The sequence below is a fragment of the Podarcis gaigeae genome (genome assembly GCF_964106915.1).
Source record: "Podarcis gaigeae genome assembly, chromosome: 15".
Lineage (NCBI taxonomy): Eukaryota > Metazoa > Chordata > Lepidosauria > Squamata > Lacertidae > Podarcis > Podarcis gaigeae.
In genome coordinates, this window is record NC_139692.1 from 32,290,018 (window position 1) to 32,310,715 (window position 20,698).

General features: G+C 45.6%; 1 protein-coding gene across 1 annotated transcript in view; it reads right to left on the reverse strand.

Moving 5' to 3' along the window:
• Nucleotides 1–3,859: 3,859 nt before the first annotated feature.
• Nucleotides 3,860–20,698, reverse strand: part of YWHAG (tyrosine 3-monooxygenase/tryptophan 5-monooxygenase activation protein gamma) — a 28,713-nt gene continuing 11,874 nt past the window's right edge. Inside the window, exon 2 of the mRNA XM_083714861.1 lies at nucleotides 3,860–7,471. Within this exon, the coding sequence (XP_083570987.1) occupies nucleotides 6,815–7,471 (657 nt within the window). The 3' untranslated portion in view covers nucleotides 3,860–6,814. The remainder of the gene's footprint in view (nucleotides 7,472–20,698) is intronic.

The window sequence follows — 20,698 nt, forward strand, 5'->3', positions numbered from 1 at the left end:
AAGGACGTTCAGCTGGGTGACAGTGACTGGCCAAAGATCAAGAAGTCAATTTTCATGGTTAAGTGGTCCTAGTTCTGCACCTTATTAGCCTATTCAAGTGGTGGTGGGAGGGAGATTCAGAAGGTGGTCAAATGCTGGCAGAAGTCCCCAACAGCATGTAACACCTGTGCTCAGAGACCCGGAGTCATATAACGCTTGTTCCATGTTTGTAAGAAATCAAACTTGGCAGCACCCACACTTTGGAATTCCCTGCCTATTGAAATCAGCCAGGTGCCTTCTGTTCGGCACCTGCTAAAAACATTTTTCTTTAGGGCAAGCTGACCCAGACATGTAGAATGTTGGCATGTGTCATAATCTGGTTTTTAGCTCACTCCACCGTCAAACGGCTCTTACCATCAGTAAGTTCGTCTTGATGTTTAGTCAGAATCTCCTTTCTTGTTACTTTTAAGTTACTGGTTCAAGTCCTACCCTCCAGAGCAGAGGAAACCAAGAGAAAACAAAGCAGCTTCCCAGACTTCTGCGCACCCCCGTTATCTTCCAACAGCAGCAAGCTGGTACCCATTAGGACACGTAGGATGGAAGACCAACAGTATGAGAGCCAACAACAGGCTCCCTGATGGGTTGTAAGAAGACAGGGCAGGCAGGACTGGTGGCGTAGGGGCCCATTTTCCTTAATGTCTCAGCCTCCACCTGTCCAGTTTCTCAACACCCTTCCCAAAACATGGTGCCAACAACTGGACACAGCACTCCAATTCTAGCCTGACTGGTGCAGAATTGGCCAGAACTATGACTTTTCACGATGTAGACAATTGGTTTAATGAGGTCCAGTTAATATGTGGAGCATATCCAGATGTTGCTGGACTCTGGCTCCCATCATCCATAGCAAGTGCGGCCCCTGGAACTGCACAATGGGAGTTGTGATCCTGCAGCACCTCAATCTTTACCAGTGCTTCTGCACATATAAACTTCAGAAGCGCCTATGATGCTGGAAGACTTACATGTTTCCAGAAATACAGGTGCATCCTATAAGAGTTTACCAGGGGTGTGTGGGGAGAGAAGGCGCCTGTGCTGTTAACTCAAGCTTTTGAATGGGTTATGACTAACATATGCAGCTGCACCCTGGCATTTCGCTTAGCCCGTGCTGCAGAAATGGTGACTCACCATTTTTTTTAAGTCTCTCTGTACAGCAGCAATCATAAGACTGTAAGACAATCCTGGCTGCTGGATCAGACCAGGAGCCAGAACTGTGCCTTGACTCACTGGCTCTGCAAAGGAGACAACCGGGAGTGGAAAGTTTACACTTCACAGCCCCAGAATGGAAAACTAAAAACAGAAATCCATGGCCCTTGGGTGCCCTCTCAAGAGGTTTCCCCAGAGACATTCCTCCTTAAAGCTCAGATCTGATAGAGAACAGGGGCAGGAAATCTGTAGACTCTAATTTCAATCAGCCTCCAGCTTACACAGGCAAGACTGAAGGCAGACCACTCCTCTGAAACCTGCTCTGGTTTTGGTGAACATCAAGCCTGTGCATAGAGACCCACAAAACCTTTAAGGGGGGGTGGGCATCTATGGCCCTCCAGATGTTGTTGAATTACAACTCCCATCATCTCCAGGCAAGGCGTTGAGAGCCCAACCACATCTACAGAGAGCCATCGTGTGAGAAGCGAGCCAACAGTAAATCACACTGTGCAAATTGGAGTGAAGTCTTTATTAGCAAAGACATGACCAACACAGGAGTGTCAGGCCTAATGAGCCCAGCAACTTAGTTCCACTAGGTCTTGCCTCTATGAAGGAGTTGCTGAGACTCTCGGTTGGTCCCCGCCTCTCCATAGCTGCCTAAGTCTTCCTCCTCTCCAAAAAATGTTCCAAGCAATCAGAGACTGCATCTGTGCATCAGTAATCTCTCTTCAGCCCTTTTCATGCCTCTTCTGGTCCTGGGAGACGAAGGGAAGAGGAGCTTGTTGCAGGAGGGCGATAAACCCGAGACTCTTCCCCAACCTTACTCATCTCTGCCTCTTGGCCTCCCCCTCCTCTTGCTTCAGCTTCTGCCTCTGATTCTGGACTTCTCTCTGCCACGGACTCTCCCAGCTCACTAAGCCCTGTTGCTCCTTCAGCTTCTGACACCTCCTCCCCACAGTCTTCTCCCTCTGACCGCTCATCGTCATCCTACCAACACTCCCTGCGCTCCGAGACTTCTTTCCCTGGGGGTTCCCCAGCTGGTTCCTCCCACCATTCCTCTGCATCCAACCAGTCCATGACGCATAGGTCCCGTTTCTCCTCTAAGGCAATGCCATCAACACCCTTGAATTACATGCCGGCAGTGCTACAGCTGCATTATCAACTAATCTAACCTACTCCAGCACGGATTTCCCAATTTAAATGGGCTGCGTGGACGTGATGGAGATGCAGCGGTAGCAGAATTGATACCTGCCAGATCTTCTCCAAGCAAGTGTCTGCTCAGGTGGCAAGATAAATGTTAGGAGTAAGCCACACATTTGTTTATCCCCAATCAACCTACATAACGTTCAGGCACGGCTTGGTATTTAAACTACTCTTGCATATATGAAGTGTCCACCACAATCAACACCCTTTATATCCAACCGTCCACTGAATGGACAAGCTACCGCCAATGAACAGCCCAGGGCTGAGGAGGTCAGCATGCTGCATCTGCTTTTTGATGGCATTTAGCCACTGTGTCCTGAACCATTGCTCCCTGCTCCATCTTATCTGGCATGCAGAGTTTCCTGGGTTCAATCCCCAGCAGCTCCAGGCAGGGCTAGGAGGGACTCCCTGCCAGATGGGCCAAAGCTCTGACTCATTTCAGTATAAGGTAGCATCCTATCTGAAAGCCAGTGTGGTGCAACAGGTAGGGTGTTGGAATGGGATCTGCAAGGCCAGGGTTCAAATACTCACTTGGTAATAAATAAATAAATAATAAATAAATAATAATAATAATAATAATAATAATAATAATAATAATAATAATAGGCAAGCCCAATGAGGCTCAGTGGTTTAGACCACAGCGCCACCCGCCTCCCTAATAATAATAATATTTATATGCTGCCCATCTGACTGGATTGCCTCAGCCACTCTGGGTGGATCCCAACAAAATATTAAAAACACAATAAAGCACCAACCAATAGAAACCTCCCTTAATGGGGCTGCCTTCAGATGGGGTGTGGGAGAACCATATGTCTTGAGCTCCTTAGAGAAAAAGGTGGGATATAAATGCAATAAACAGTAGTATATTTAAGACAAAGCGTTCACTCCATAGCTGCTGAACATGGATAGTCATACCTTGGTTGCTGAATGCCTTGGAAATCCTATGTTTCGGCTCCTGAACAATCGAAAACCAGGAGTTAGTGTTGCGGTTTCCGAACGATTTTTGGAAGCCAAACGTCCGGCACGGCTTCCGATTGGCTGCAGGACGCTCCTTGGTTTTCGAACAGTTGTGGAAGTCGAACAGACTCCCAGGACGCATTCTGTTCAAGAACCAAGGTACGACTGAATTCTAATTCAGGCTAAGTGGCCAAAGCACCTTGGTAGGCTTTCAAGGAGAACAGGTTGCACCACCACATGTCAGAGGTACTTTATAGGAACAGAATACTGCCAAACTGGGTTCCATAATCAAGAAGAACATACTAAGAATCGTGGGGTTCCTACTCACTACCATTTCACTACAATGGACCCCTTCATACAGATCTCCAAGGCTGGGCTGCAGCTTATGAGATCCTGCATACAGAGCGTATTCTGCACTCGACAGGATCTCGCTGCAGCCAGACAGATTCCCAGACACACGCCCATTCACAGCTGCCAAGAATAAAGCAGATTCCAACACAAAGACCAAATAGCACTGACATCAGATCTGTAAGTTTATTTGCTCAATGTACGACGGCTACATAATGACTCACATTCATGATATTCCATCACTGAGGAAAACTGCTAAGAATGGTCCGTGTGTGAAATAATTCCTTACAGAAACACGGAGTTGGAAAAATAATCACTGATTAGACCTTAAAAAGAGTTCACTGCATAACATGACAGAAAAGCACAAACAAAGGCTCATTCGAAGAACATAGTCATTTTCCCCCTACACTGTAATAGTTATAATTTCACCATGACGAACACCAGACATTAAGATTAAGCTAACACTGGTGTTTTCTTTTGCTTTCCTTTTTTTTAAAAAAAAATCATATATAATTGCATGTCACTATAGCAACATCCATAACAGATCAGTTTCGTTACGATCACTATTTGGTAGAGCAAACTTTTACCCCCCAAAAAGGAAGGGAAAAAAATAGGAGGGGAAAAAATAAATTAAAAAACTTTAAAAAATTGTTGAAGAATATTTGTCATAGGAATACATAACATCTACAGTATAAGTTAATAAATTTCAAGCTACTTTATAGAAATACAACACCAGCATGCACAATATTGTATCAATAGAATAATGGAGCAGTTATTCATTTCACTGGAGAGACAGTTATCATATAGGCAAGTGCATTTCCTTAACAAAACAAAACAAAACAAATCGAAAGAAACCATTCAAGCTGCTCACAAGTCCCCACCCCACCCGCGACTCTGTAGGTTTTAGCCCTCTTGTGCGATCTTTTCCCCCCTGCATAAAGTTTTCCTAAAGCAGCCAGAGCAAAAATAAAAAATAAAAATCATCATCATCATCATTATCATCATCAAGAAAAGGTTTTGTAATTCCAGTAAATCACTTCCAATTCAAAGCCAGGGAGACTCATTGCTCACACTACATGATTGCAAACCAAACAGAAGCCTAGACATGGCCTCCAAAGTAGTCTTGCGACATTTCCTAAAAGGTTCCCGTCCGTTTACCCAGGTTGCAAGCCTCTCCCTCCTCTACTTCGATCCCAAAGAACGTAAGATAAGCAATGGGATTTTGGCGTGGCTCTTTCCCCGAGGTGGCTCAAAAGAATAATAATAATAATAATAATAATAATAATAATGGAAAAGTCACAATGCAACAAAAGTTTTGGTTTTTTTTATGCAGCTGCTTGGATACTTTAATGCTGGACTTGCTAGCGTTTTGCCTGTTGTTGATTCGCTTTTAAACCCAGACAGCCTTTGGGACTCGCAGGCCACCAAAGCAGCTCACCCCCACTGCCCAAAGCATCAAACGTGAGCACAAAAAACCACACGCACTGTGTCAAATGGAGTCATTCATCTCCACAAGGGGAAGACAAATGGTGTTGCACAGGGGAAGGACCCATTGGAGGCCATTCTTCTTCTATGCAGCCCCTGATGAACAAAAGCAGGCAACCAGAGAAGGAAAACCATCAATCTGTTCTCTCTCTTTTCAAAAAAAAGGGTGGGTGGGTAGAAAAATGACAGAAAACGACTTGATTAGCTACCATAATTGTCTATTTTTTTTCCCTTCAAGGAATCAAGACCTGTATGTGAACGGATTCTCTACAAGTTCTAGAGTGCCTAAGGGTTGTGTTTTTTTTTGGGGGGGGGGGTGTTTTTTTAAAAAAAACAAATGAACACTGGCAAGCAAGCTCTCACCTTTATGAAATTACTACATTTCCACATCATTTCACTTCGTACCACAGGCTTCCCACAGATCAGAGACCCAGCTTTAGTAAACGGGAAACCAGAGATCTGCCATAATCTTCTGGCACAGAAGGGGGGGGGGGTCAGATTATAATCACAATGGCAGCATGATTCCTGCAGAAGGGGACATGACACCTTCACCTTCTTTTAAAAAACAGAAGAAATCAGCATGGTCTTGGAATATACCAGGTACAGTATGAGACATACAGACCTGAATTAGTCAAATTACATTACAGTTCAGCAGCTCCTCCTTTGACCAATTATATTATGAATGCTTCTTGCTGGGGGCGGCCTCTTGGGACTTTATACTGTATAGCTGCTTACAAAGCACCCAACAGAATGGCCAACAGATGGATGTTCTTCAGGTGGCCTTTGGGCAACTGGGGAAACCAAGTCGGGTGGGTGAAGCCCATCTGCAGGTAGGAGATGGCAAGCCAGAAAAAGCAAGCAAAAAAAGGTTTACACTCAATGGCTCGGTGTCAAAAATATGGCTGTCATGTAGAAAACACTGTAAAAACTGCAATTTAGCAATAATACTGAAAGCTGTCTCAAGCATCCTGACTAGATGGGCTCTTACGGGTTTGGAGCCTAGGACTTTCCTCCCGCTTTGAAATTATGCTGTAATGAGTGTTCCAAAAGTTCGGGGCAGATATCAGAGAGGAGACACACACAGATGCACCTCGACAACGGAAAAGGCAGGGGACATTTTAACTCGGGGGACAGACGGATGGGAAACCTTACTGGAACCACAGAACTGCTTCTCTCAAACGAACACACGCACACGCACACATACACACACAAAATTAAACCCCAACAACGAAAGAGAGGGCCATTCCATCCAAGTTAGTCATCGTCAACTTCCACGTACGCCTAGCGATTAAGATAACTTAAAAGACAGCTCCCCCTTGAATTACTAAGTCTACAGAACAGTCCATTCGCCATTGTGAGGCTGCCACAATCGAGTTACTCCATTCCACCCAAGCACAGCCAAGCCTGACCTTTCCCGCTAAGTTGTGTTTTGGCAAAAGTGTCAAAAGAGGCAATCAAAGACAGGTTGCGGGGGGAGCCTCCCTGGAAGGTCGCCCCTCCTTTTTGTGTTTTGTTTTGTTTTTTTGTCCCCCTCCCCCACCCGACCCCCTCCCCCCCACACCTCGTGGGAAAACAAAATTAAAGACTGCAGTAGTAGCATCAGCGTGCGGCTGCCAGTCCATCCGGAGGGGGGGGCGGGGTCCTAGTTGTTGCCTTCGCCACCGTCGTCGTCCTGCTGGTCGCTTGTCCAGAGCGTTAGGTTATCGCGCAGGAGCTGCATGATGAGCGTTGAGTCCTTGTAGGAGTCCTCGTTGAGGGTGTCCAGCTCGGCGATGGCGTCGTCGAAGGCCGTCTTGGCCAGGTGGCACGCCTGCTCGGGGGCGTTCTGGATCTCGTAGTAGAAAACAGAGTAGTTAAGCGCCAAGCCCAGGCGGATGGGGTGAGTGGGCTGCATGTGTTCCTTGCTGATCTCGTGGGCTTCGCTGTAGGCCTTCTCGGAGGACTCCACCACTGTCGCCCTCTTCTCCCCCGTGGCCACCTCGGCCAGGTAGCGGTAATAGTCCCCTTTCATCTTCAGGTAGAAGACTTTGCTCTCGTACTGGGTCTCGCTGCAGTTCTTGATCAGGTAGTTGTCGAGCAGGCTGAGCACGTCCTGGCACACGGCCTCCAGCTCCTTCTCGATCTTCTCGCGGTAGGCCCTCACCATCTCGATCTTCTTCTCGTTGCCGTCGGCCGAGGTCTTCTGCTCGATGCTGCTGATGACCCTCCAGGAGGAGCGCCGGGCCCCCACCACGTTCTTGTAGGCCACCGACAGCAGGTTCCTCTCTTCGTTGGACAGGGGCTCGTTCAGCTCCGTCACCTGCACCAGAGAAGGGAGGACACAACAAACAGGCCCAGTTAGCTTTTGGTCCCCACACTTGAACCTGCCACTTTCCAAAGCTCACTCCTGCTCTATGGAAAAGTCTTTCACTAGCTCCCCCCAGCAGCAGGTGCCATCTTAAACATCCCATACCTAGATTGCTGCCACATCTTTAACAGAACAGGATGGAACTGGAGGGGAGGGAAGAGAGGAATTAGGAATACAGGGGGTCAAAAAGCTGTTAAAGAGATCTAGGAATGATCTGTCAGGTACTCGAATACACAAGCAACAGCTGACTCCAACTGGAAGTTTTTAAAAAGCCACACTAGTAGCTATTAAGTTTACCTGCTTGACCTGAGGATTTCTGCATTTTATTCCCCATCCATCCCTCCAAAAAAGAAAGAGTACAGAATAGGGCTGGGCAATATATCAATTTATCATCCAAAACCAGTTTGAAGTCCATATTGTGATATCAGTTTCATAATTTTTGACCTGGCAATATATTGTGAATCATGGGGTGGGTGGGTGTGCTATGCAAAAAGCATGATGTGGGAAAAACCATGAAGCCAGCTGATGCCTCTACAGAGCTCAATCCTTATTTCAGACATCATGATCTATCAGTATATGGCGATGTTTAGCCAGGGATATATCAAAGTTGAAAACCAGGTATCGCCCAGCCCTGGTACAGAACACTACATCCTGCAAGGGATGTGACCATAACCTAGAGCATTTGGAGGACAGAGGACACTACAAATACAGCCTTCAAAAGGGCAACCAAATTTAATTTTAGGGTTAGGAGGGAAGACTTCCAGCACACTCCTTTATGTGAATAAGGCGGCACACATTTTAAAGAGCTGCCGGTAGCATGAGGCTGTAGGCGGGACTTATTTCAAAACAATGCCTGGCTGCTGTCTTGTGCTGGGACACAACATTTGCATTATGGGTTGGTGGAGGATAAGGACTGCCATCAACGTACACCCCAGCTGCCTACTGCTCTTCCCCTAACAAACCCTGCCTTGCTGGTCACAGAAGAATCACATTTTTGTTTCGAGGGATCAAGAAGAAAGCCATAAGAAACAATGATCAGCTAACAAACCTAGCCAAGCAATTGAATAATAGAATTGTAGAGTTGGAAAGGACCCTGGGGATCATCAAGTCCAACCCCCTGCAATGCAGAGGTCCCGTATGGGGATCAAACCTGCAGCCTTGGTGTTAGCTACACCACACACCAACCAACTGAGCCAATATCTGTAGACTCAAGATATGGGAAAGGGGGAAACGGAGGATGAAAGTTAACTGATCCATCAAATGTTTTAATGGGGGGTCCCTGAAGGGTTACAAAGGCAGCCCAGAACTATAGGACCCAGGCCTGAAAGTAGGTTGCTGAAAAATTTAAAAACACAGAAACAAAAAAATATCCATGGCAAGTATTGGGGGGGGGGGGGAGTGGAGATACAGGAAAGAAGCCAGCAAGCAAGGACAAGAATAGGCAAATAGGTTGAGAGATGGGTGTGTTCTGAGATAGAATGAATGTTGGGATTTGAGGGGACAGTAAAGCCACTGAGATCTCTTCCCACTGATTTTTAAGTTGCCCTTCATAGCATAGTTCGAGGAATGCTGTTGTTAGTTGTTCTTTTATTAAAAAAAGAAGCCAACATTTGAGATGTTCAGGCTGCCAGATCCTACACTAGAAGGATCCCATGTTGACTACGTTGCAGTCAAAAAAGCTTCCTTGACCCCAAATAAAACGAGGGTCAGGGAGTTGAATTCATCACCTGCAGCTTGCTGGAGCTTAAGAAGCAAGATGTCCGATACAACTATTTCACCTAAGCAATGGTGTTCGTGCTGCAACAGGCAGCTCCCAGAGTAAAATGCCTGGCACCCTTCATTAATGCAACAAAACCCCGCAAGAGCCCTTCCAGAAATTCACCTGCCAGCACACGGCACCAGCTCTGAGCTGCTCACCAGGCTGCCATCCCTCCAGCACCTTCAGGAATCTCAGGTCGCTCACAGAAGGCACATTTAGTGGGCACTGCAGAGCACAGAGATAACTTGGCAGTACCGAGTCAAGGTTGCATGTACTTCCTCTCGCAATCAGGCGCAGACATCAGCAGAGGCAGGCAGCAGGCTGCAGCCTCCAGCAAGAGCACGGAGATAGGATCTCAGTGGTGACAAGGCAAATAAATGGGAGATCATATTTAAGAATGTCACTCTGCCCCTCCAGTAATTCTGCACACAGCATCGCTCTATTTCGGGCCATGAAGCGATAATTTGGTTCAGACAGCGCTGCAGAAAGCTATTTAGAGCTCATTGGGTTTTATTTTAATTAGACAGCCTTAAAGCCATGCTTCAAGGGGACATCGCCTCTTGGCAGTTAACCTGGTCAAAAAGCAAAACGTGGGCATCTCTGCAGCCTGGAAAAGGACATTTTAAGTGTGGCAAGTTTTACATGAAGCAGTCTTTCCCACTTTGGATGCCCCTGAAAGATCCACGGTCTCCTGATCTTCAGGGACAACGCAGAAGGTCACGGCCATATTCCAAAAGTGAGTCCAAGGCACAGGCTATTAGTGGTAGCACCTCCAGCTAGCCGCTTGCTCTGGGTACCATCTAGACTACTTGAGAATATGTGCCACAACGGCCTCCCTGGAAACAACTGCAAAATCTGAATAAGTTTTGTTCTTAGCTTGAAGCAGGCACTTAAATCTCCAGCTCCTTAAAGCTGGACAGCAGCAACTGGGCCGCAGAGATTTGTTTCGTAAATGCATTTTATTTATTGAACAGGATTCATAGAATGCTTGATCATCCTTAACTTCCAAGAGATTTACACAAAACATAAAACGTTCATTAAAAAGACTGGGGTAGGGGGGGAGAAACCAACCATTAAAAGCAAGTTAATCTAAAATGTATCAAAATAATAATAAGTAAAATAACCAGAAGCTATTAAGTATGTATATAATAGAATACAATTACATGTTTAAATCACAGCATGTTCAATTTATGCAGGGATAATTTGTGCTGCCTTTGGGTTATTACGAAGTGTGGCTGTTTTCAAGTGGTGGTTCTCGTAATGGTTTATCCGTTCAGAAAAAAGCAAATATGAGGTGACATGATAGAAGGGTATAGAATCATGGCATGGAGAAAGTGGATACAGTGGTACCTCAGGTTAAGTACTTAATTCGTTCCAGAGTTCTGTACTTAACCTGAAACTGTACTTAACCTGAAGCACCACTTTAGCTATGGGGCCTCCTGCTGCTGCTGCGCCGCCGGAGCATGATTTCTGTTCTCATCCTGAAGCAAAGTTCTTAACCTGCAGCACTATTTCTGGGTTAGCGGAGTCTGTAACCTGAAGCTTATGTAACCTGAAGCGTATGTAACCCAAGGCACCACTGTAGAGGAAAGTTTTTCTTGCTCTCTCCCAACACTAGAAGAACTCATGGACATCCAATGAAGCTCAATGTTGGAAGACTCAGGGAGGACAATAGAAAGCGCTTCTTTGCACAGCGCAGAGTTAAATTATGGAACTTGCAGCCACAAGAAGCAGGGATGGGCCACAAACTTGGATGGATTTAAAAGAGGATTATACAAATTCATGGAGCAAAGAGCTATTGGTGGCTATAAGGCCACCATGGTTATGCTCTGCCTCCACAGCCGGAGGCGAAAATTCTGCTGGAAACCAGTTGCTGGAAACCACTGGAGGAGAGAGGGCGCTTGTACTTGGGTTTTCCCACTGACCACTGTGAGAACAGGATGCTGGACTATTAGGGCCTTTGGTCTGTTCTAGCAGGCCCTAACAATGTTCCTAATAAAACTTACATCTAATATCCACAGGAAATAATGGCTCTCGGGATACAGGTAACTGACTCCCTGGCAATGGAGGTTGCCGGGTTCTACATCTGACAGCAGGTTTGAGATGTCACAAAGGAGAAATGATCAAGGCAACCCCACCCTATGAACCCTTCAGTAACCTATGAAAGGGCAGGAGCCCAACCTCCTATAGCCTGTCCCAAAGCTTTCATGGCGCAGCTGAAGAGAGATGCACACCACATGTACCTCTCGCTGTTCTAGCTACCATATTCTCCTAAGCAAAACTGTGGCTTGTCTCCGCAAGCAGTAGGCTCAGTGTTAGATCCACAAAGTGGCATGGAGGCAGCATTCAAGTGCGAGATTCAGATTGCCAGTTCATGTGGAAAAGGCTTCAAGTTTTCTTCCACCGCCTACCACCTTAACAGGTACCTGCACTGTCTTGGAATTCATATTATCTAGTATTAGACAAGTCATTCATCATCTGCTCCACAAGCCCTCGGAAGGCAACCTTGCTCTCATTCACATAGGTGAAATTAAATCTGTTCATTTTCTCACACCGGCCATATTTTATAAGCCAGTGTCAAAGCTTCACAACAGACTGTGTGCTTGAGGATTCTGACCAGCACCACCCTGGCCTCCTTTCTCTGCCCGTAAGTGCAAGACAGCCGCTGGAAAAACTGTGTTAAGGGAATCTTGGCCAACAGCACAGAAGCAAGGACTGTGCACATTAATCGACTGGATTTCATTTTATACAGGGAGAGCACTGGAATGAAGGTAAATGTCTAACCAATAAAACAGGAATGTGAAGACAGGTGGAAGCACACATGGTTTGGTTGTTGCCACCAAATCCAGATCTTTGGAAGGCAGGCAGCAACCTTGTGACTTTGTTCTGAGTTTAGAAGAAGAGGAGTTTGGATTTGATATCCTGCTTTATCACTACACTAAGGAGTCTCAAAGCAGCTACCATTCTCCTTTCCCTTCCTCCCCCCCAACAAACACTCTGTGAGGTGAGTGGGGCTGAGAGACTTCAGAGAAGTGTGACTGGCCCAAGGTCACCCAGCAGCTGCATGTGGAGGAGCGGGGAAGCGAACCCGGTTCACCAGATTATGAGTCTACCACTCTTAACCACTACACCACACTGGCTCTTTGGGTTTCCGGGACCCAAAAATGCGTACTGAGCAAGCTGTAACCTCCCCGCAGGCAAGGGCAGCACAGGCAAGGGAAGGATCTTCTAAGTAAGAGACTCCACTGCTTTGCAAGGATGCTTGTGGATGCTGCACCTGTCTGCATCTTCAAAAGCCACCCCTTTCGATCTCTCTGCAGCAGCCATTTTTGTCCACACTATTTAGACACACTATTGCCTAGAGATCACAAGCCATCTTCAGTGGAACCTTTCCTGAAGGCATTCTGCCTAACAATGCTGTAAGCCCAAGGAAAGACTTGTGTCACTTCTGTCTCCTAACAAAGGGGCCAGGATGCAGATGGCATCAAATCTGTAGATGGCAGCAGTGGGGACTTCCGATTCATAGGCCACTGCCAGTGAAATTTCCCTCAAGAGACTGATGGATTTCAAGCTAGGCACCAAATGGCACCTTAAACCTAGGCTACGCTTGCCACAAGAGAATGTCTATTTGTCAGGGGGTTGGACTAAATGACCCTTGGGGTCCCTTCCAACACTGTGATTCTACGATTCTATGATCTCAACTACATTGCAGGACTGTAGCTTGCTCTTACAACTATTCACTTGTCCTGGTATGCAAGAAGTAGAAATGGAAATGGTATTAGCTATATGAACAAAGACAGCGGTTTTTAAAATTGTGATCACCAACCTGGTGCCCAGAAATCTCCAAGTAGTCACAACTGGACCCACACCATTTGGACCTACTGCAAAACGCACCTGGAGAATTTTGGACACTGATTTCAAGGTATCGCTTTCATCAGCCACAAACAGCTTCCATTACATGTGCCTTTTCCTCATAGTAAAAGGATAGGTAAAGGTAAAGGTACCCCTGCCCGTACGGGCCAGTCGTGTCCGACTCTAGGGTTGTGCGCCCATCTCACTTAAGAGGCCGGGGGCCAGCGCTGTCCGGAGACACTTCCGGGTCACGTGGCCAGCGTGACAAAGCTGCTCTGGCAAGCCAGCACCAGCGCAGCACACGGAAACGCCGTTTACCTTCCCGCTATAAAGCGGTCCCTATTTATCTACTTGCACTTAGGAGTGCTTTCGAACTGCTAGGTGGGCAGGAGCTGGGACCGAACGACGGGAGCTCACCCCGCCGCAGGGATTCGAACCACCGACCATGCGATCGGCAAGCTCTAGGCGCTGAGGTTTCCCCCACAGTGCCACCCGCATCCCATATAGTAAAAGGATAGGTCTACAGCTCTACATAATGTAGAAATTGTAGTTCTGAAGTTCTCCATGAGCATAAAGGTGCTCTTAATACTATCAGCTATGCCAAATGCATCCTAGATCCAACCCCCTTCCTTGCACTTTGCTGGAACGCCCAGTTCAAGCTAACAAAATGTTGGGTGCCCTTGATGCAGAAGTTATTGGGGGGGGGGGATCATGCAGGATATAAGTTGCTACAGCCATATGGCATCAGAATGTCCAGCCCCGCTAGATCAGGCCAAAACTTCCTGTTCTCACAGTGGCCAAATAGATGTCATAATTCCAAGCAACTGCTATTCAGAGGCATTATGCCTCCGACAGTGAAGGAACACCATGGAGAATTGGGCTATCGAGTTACTAGTCATGATGGATGTTGGAGTCTGATCTACAGTGGTACCTTGGCTCCCGAAAAAATCATCTCCCGAACGCCGCAAACCCAGAAGTGTTCCAGTTTGCGAATGTTTTGGGGAAGCCGAACGTCCAACGTGGCTTCCAACTGAGTGCAGGAAGCTGCTGTGGCCAACTGGAAGCCATGCCTTGGCTTTTGAATGGTTTTGGGAGCTGAACAGACTCCTGGAACAGATTTAAGTTCCGACAACAAAGGTACCACTGTATTATAATCAGAGCCAGGCAAGAATGGCTTTGCTCAGATAAAACACTGAACTTTGGCTCTGCATTCTGTGAACAAACCACAAACTCCCCCTTTGCTTTCCCTCTGGCATTAAAATTTGGAAGCTTTCCCACTTCCAGTTTTAAAGTAATTGTGGTTTATTGCTATGTCTTAGCCCAACGGTTAGCCGTAACTACAGTTTAAGGAAACAAACCAACTTCAAGCTGCAGTTCGTGGCTCCCTAAACCATACTTAAGGCTAACCAGTTTCTGGTTCAGGTGCACTTATAAAGCATGGCCAATAGATTATGGAAGCAAATGTTTCCAATATCCTCCTTGTGGCCATACCAGAGTGGGTGGAAGAGGGGAGAACATGCGCCCAAGATTTGGGCAGCCAACACTCAGTTGGTAGAGCATGAGCCTCTTAACCTCAGGGTTGAGAGTTTGAGTCCCACATTAGGTAAAAAACAGATTGCAGTTTAGCTTCACATCAGAACCCAACTCCCTTTGAAGGTCCAGGAACACCAGTTACCTCTGCCTGGTAGAAGAACACTCTGGGAGCGGAAGATAAACCCATCGAGAAATTAATGCGCAGCTCTGTTTTCTCCAAAAATAATAACAATGCTATTCTGCATCAGGCAGGTAACTGCATAACTGGGATGTCTCTAATGCTCTGCATGTTCACTGGTAAATAAAGTCCCACAAAGCAGGGGGACCTCTGACGCATTTTTGTTGAGGCAGGATAAAAAAATATACCAGACAAGTAGCTTTTCCAGTCAGCAGTTTAGTTTCAAACCATAATACAGTCATACCTCGGGTTGCGAACGTGATCCGTGCGGGAGGCACGTTTGCAACCCGCAGCGTGACGCAATTTGGCGCTTCTGCGCATGTGCGTGACGTCAATTTTGTGCTTCTGCACATGCACCAAAACCCAGAAGTAACCTGTTCTGGTACTTCCAGGTTCGGTGCGGTCAGCAACCAGAAAAAGCACAACCCGCAGCATTTGTAACCTGAGGTATGACTGTACTGAACATACTAAAGCTTTAAGGACCGGTTGAGAAACGGCCAAGCCGTTTCTACTCTGTGTAACTGAGTATCTCTCAAGAGCCCAACATGATGGCCTGATGCTAAGCCTGTCAGAGAGATACAGTTACCAGCCCCCTTTCAAAGGGATTTCTGCTCTAATTTCAGGAACTATTAAAGTTACAACTGCCTGCATCCTACTCTTCCCCCAGACAAATCAAGGAGGGATCAGTCTTGGGAGTTTTAGTGTAACTAGCCAGCGTACAGTTATAGTCAATTCACCTCCACCAGAACTACAAAAGTTCTCTCCACCTGTACAAGTGCTGCATGCAAAGTTTCTTGATGGCCTTTGTTTTTGGGAAAGCCTCAAGACTTTGGCAGGACATTAAGTTCACTCACATTCTGTAAAAAGTTTTGAATGAACCATTTTAAAGTAGGCAAAGCAAATGGAATAACTGCAACCTTTGCTGTTGATGGAAGCAGGCGCTGCCACCGTGTGAGGGAGAGGGAAAGAACGCACGCGCTGGAGATCCACGTGGCGATTCCCAGACCGTCCGTGGGCCAGATCCAGAAGGCAACTGGGCATGATCCGGTCCGTGGGCCTTAGTTTGCTGACCCATGGTCTGGGCATTTATGCTGGAGAAAATAAGAATGTAAGAAAAGCCTTCTGGATCAAGCAAGTGGCCCATCGATTCCCGCATCCTGTTATCACAGTGGCCGACCAGATGCATGTAGGAAACCCACAATCAGGATCTGACCACAAGAGTCCTCTCCCCTCCTGTGGTTTCCAGCAACTGCCCTTCAGAAGCCTTGATGCCTCCCACTGCGGAGACAGGGCACAGCCTTCATCATGGCTAGATGTTATCAATGGCCTTCTCCTCCATGAATCAGTCCAACTCTCTTTGGAAGCCATCCATGTCACCTGTGGGACAATGCGCTGAATGATAAAAACTCAGTTTTGCTGCCTTTTGCACACACACACATACACCCTATTATTATTATATTAAATTTCTATACCCCTCTTCATCAGAGGACCCCAAGACAATTTACAATATAAAAACACAAAAATACATTAAAATAATAGTAATAGTAATAATAATAATAATAATAATAATAATAATAATAATATATCCCGCCCTCCCCAGCCAAAGCCGGACTCAGAGCGGCTAACAACATTAAAATGATACAACATTCTAAAATCATTTCATTATAAAATCAAATCAAAACATAGTAACAAAACAATGACACACACACACACACACAGAGCGCAGGGAGGGACTATATGCACACCCAAAGCAGGCGACCCAATAATTATGGAGTTAACTGGTCCACAATATAAACAGGGGGCTTTTGCATTTTAAGTTAATCTGTGGGTACCAATAACTGACACCCACTGGAAACCAAGCCTTATGAGGAGCGCTTGAAGGAGCTGGGTGTGTTCAGCCTGGTAAAGAGGAGATTGAGAGGAAATATGTCAGCCATCTTCCATTATCTTAAGGGCTGTCACGTGGAAGATGGAGCAAGCTTCTTTATTCCTGCTCCGGAGGGTAGGAGCCAAACCAATGGCATAAAGTTACAAGAAAGGAGATTCTGACTAAACATTGGGAAGAACTTTCTGCCAGTAAGAGCTGTCTGACAGTGGAATGGGCTCCCTCAGGAGGTGGTGGACTCTCCTTCATTGGAGGCTTTTAAGCAGAGCTTGGATGGCCATCTGTCATGGATGCTTTAGCTGAGATTCCTGCACTGCAGGGGGTTGGACTAGATGACCCTTGGGGTCCCTTCCGACTCTACAATTCTATGATCCTACCATCTTTACAGCCTTCCGCTTCATTAGGTTTCGCATCCATGCACCTAGGGGCTGGCACCATAGGCAAGACTTATTATTACGGCCTGCTGTGCTACATCTGTCAATTTGAGAAGGCCGTTCCTCTGCATTATGTTATACAAAGAGATAGTTGTATAAAAGCAGGTGAGTGTTAATTCACTGGCAAGAGAATGATGCAATGGCAAAGCTGAAGTCTCACATGATCAGAGAAGCAGAGCTCAAAGGAGTACAAGCACACAGTAAGAGGGTGGCAATTAGCAGCAATTAATATTTCCTGTAGTCGTTTTGCTTTTGTTATTCTAACCTGAGTTCCTACAGCAAATGATTCCCCCACGCTGGATATGACCATGTTTTAAGGCTCTTGCAGCTGGCCGCAAGCACATTCTTACAATCAAGTGTTTTTAGGAGAAAAGACAGCGTGCTTTTGGGAGTTCCTGTTCCACCTCAAGATCACCATTCCTAGAAAACACTGAGGGCCTCTGGCACAGTTACTATCTTTGTTCAAAGGGGCAGAAATGCATGACAGAAAACCAACATCTGAAGAACTTATGAGTAGGCGCAGGAATGAGTCAGACCCAAGCATGCCAACTGATTCCATCAGAGGGGATGAGTAATTTTAATAGTTCTCTCCCTGAATGACAAAATTCCAATCAATTAGAACAATTGTAACCTATTCGTATGAAGTGACAATTCCCGTGCTAATTAGTGTTGCATTGTCCTACAAGATCGCAAATGCAGATCTCGGTTGCTTAAATCAAAGCCCATTCCCAATTCAGAAATCTCGAAGATATGTTCTTTCCTAAGCCGAGGGCTGGTCCCTCACATTGGTTGCCATACTGAGACAAGTGCTTGTCTATTGAGCACAGCTACTGTCTACTACCTCTTGAGTTTTTCAAGACAAAATTCCCTCTCTGCCCTCTTGAGATATGCAGGTCAAAAATTCCTTCATGCATAGCATGATTTGGGCAATGGCTCTTACTTTCACTGCTACTTTTCATGACAAATATCACAGAAAGGGCAAGTAAACATCTCATGGTCTTCACCATTCTCTTTTGGTGGATGGGATGAAGGATACCCCAATTTAATCCCAAGAGAGGCTGCATCAAGCAGAGTCATCTAATGAATTTTGTAGTGAAGCAGTTAACTGAATCAAAGTCACCCCGACTAAATCTGACTCTAATCCACTAAACCACAAATGTAACTAGTGGATAATGAATATATGACTGAACACTTCTTAGATATTTAACCATTAACTAATGAGCATGCGAATTAGACTTAGTGAGTACATTAAATAAAATATTTGGAAGCTTGCCTGAACAGAGAAGTGCCTTGTCTCAATTTCGAAAGTTCAGAACCAAGGAAAAATGAATCATGACATGCAGGTGTTTATCGCTTGGGAAGCATGAAGTTTTTTGCCTTTGCAAATGGAAGAGGTGAAGCTGAATTTAATGCAGATCAGAACAGGAACCCTCTTCTAAACCTGCAAATGATATATATATATATACACACACACACAAACACACACACATATATATATATGCATCTCTATCACTTAACTGACAGAAGTCTCATCCTCTGAGACTTCATTCTGAAGTTAGTCAGTTATCCAAACTTAGACCTTGATTCACTGCTCTAGGAACCCATACCATGGTATTTAATGGCATCTGATCTACCCTACCCAACCCAGAATTCTATATGACCTCACACTGAGAGCGTTAATTTGGGAACTGCCAAAGAGTTAGAGGCCTAATTTTCCAGAAACACTGGCAGCAGAAAGAGCATTCTGAGATTTGAGGAAAACAAAACTGAAGTTGGCAGTGAACTGAAATAATAATAACTGAAGTAATTGCCCAAAACTCAGCTTGCAGCTACAAGACACACCCACCTTATTTAAGAACAACGGGATACTTGGCTGTTTGATTTCCTCACACTATGAAATGTTTTAAAACCAGAAAACATGCAAAGTCGGCCTTTAAAATAAAGCTGTAGTGGCTTTATGTTGTTTGCTAGCTGGGAATTTAGTGTGGCTTATTTATTATTATTTATTTTATATATTTATATACACTGCTTAATACCAAAACATGCTAAGCAGTCAACAAAGAGAGGGGACAACAATGAAAGCCAAACAGACAATAAATTCCAAGAAATACAAAACGTAGCTACACTTCAGAGAAACCCTTTTAGCCTGGACCTCTGGAAAGTGAGAAGCATGCTCTACCTGTATTTCTAGTGTCATTCCTCTGGCCAACTACCAAGGATTGGACCACTGTAGCACACTTTACATTTTCTTGCCCTTGAAAGTGTTCAGAAGCTAGCCTAAGACACAGCCAGCTTGTCTGAAGGAACATCTCAACTTGATATGAAATAACCAGGGTGACAGCAGACCATACATACATACTCCTGCCATATGAGCCCTCTGGGTGTCAGAAACCAATTATGATTAAGGGTCTTCTCAGGAGCAATTCTGAATTTCCTCCCAAGGGAGATTCCTGAATTTCCTCCCAAGGTTCATCACTGTTCATGATTCCACAAAACGGACCAAGAAGTTCCCTTGTGTCATCAAAGGTCTTCATAAGGAGCTGGATCTTGTCAGCTGACTCTGCTATTCTGCAATGTTACTATACATTTACAGAAACCTGCAGACAATGTATGGTTAGTTATCCATTATAGGGAGGCCCAGCCTCCTCAGTTCTGCTGTACTGCAGCTCCCAACTATGTGACCTTCTCCTCTCCTGCCATTTCCCACCCCATACCTTCTCTTCCACCCCAGTCATCTCCCCTCTTCCCAATATTTTCTTACGCTCACCTGCTTTCACTGGCCAGCTGCCTTCAAGACCCTGCCTCTTACTTTCCTATTCACACAGAGGTAGGGAGAAGTGTTTTTTTTATGACTACATTTCTTTTTACTGCTCTATTTTCCACAGAAAGTTTTCCATTTCTATTTTAAAAAAAGTTTCATAAAATTCATTTGGCTCAGGGGGCAAACACCAAATTAAAGGTACGGCATATAATAATTTAAATAGCTGTCACAGCACAATTTTGCATTGGCTTGTTTTTATTACCATTTGTCTATTTGGGACATTCTTGAGGAGGAACCCCCCCTATGTACAAATGAATGCCCCAATTCCACCATTCCTACAAGGGCTATCTGCTCATTGGAAACATCGAATGATCACCAACAGTACAAAGGTGTCTCACGATTGGTCAGCATCACATGGTTAACAAGACTGGTGTGGAACTTTCAGCCTGAGAAGAATACACTGTTCTGCACTAAAACCCCTGTCACTTTTTCTTTAAAACAATACTTCTTAAGTTATTTGCTTCCCATCACCAGCCTGCCCCCCCCCGGGGGGGGGGGTCAGCTGCCTAGACCAAACTTGGCCCTCCAGCTGTTTGGGGACTACAATTCCCATCATCCCTGATCACTGGTCCTGTTAGCTAAAGATGATGGGAGTTGTAGTCCCAAAACAGCTGGAGGGCAAAGTTTGGCCATGCCTGGCCTAGACCATCTTTTATCACATGCACAAGCTGGAGCTCACACAACCAGTTTATGACACAGCGCTCATTCAAGCAACTG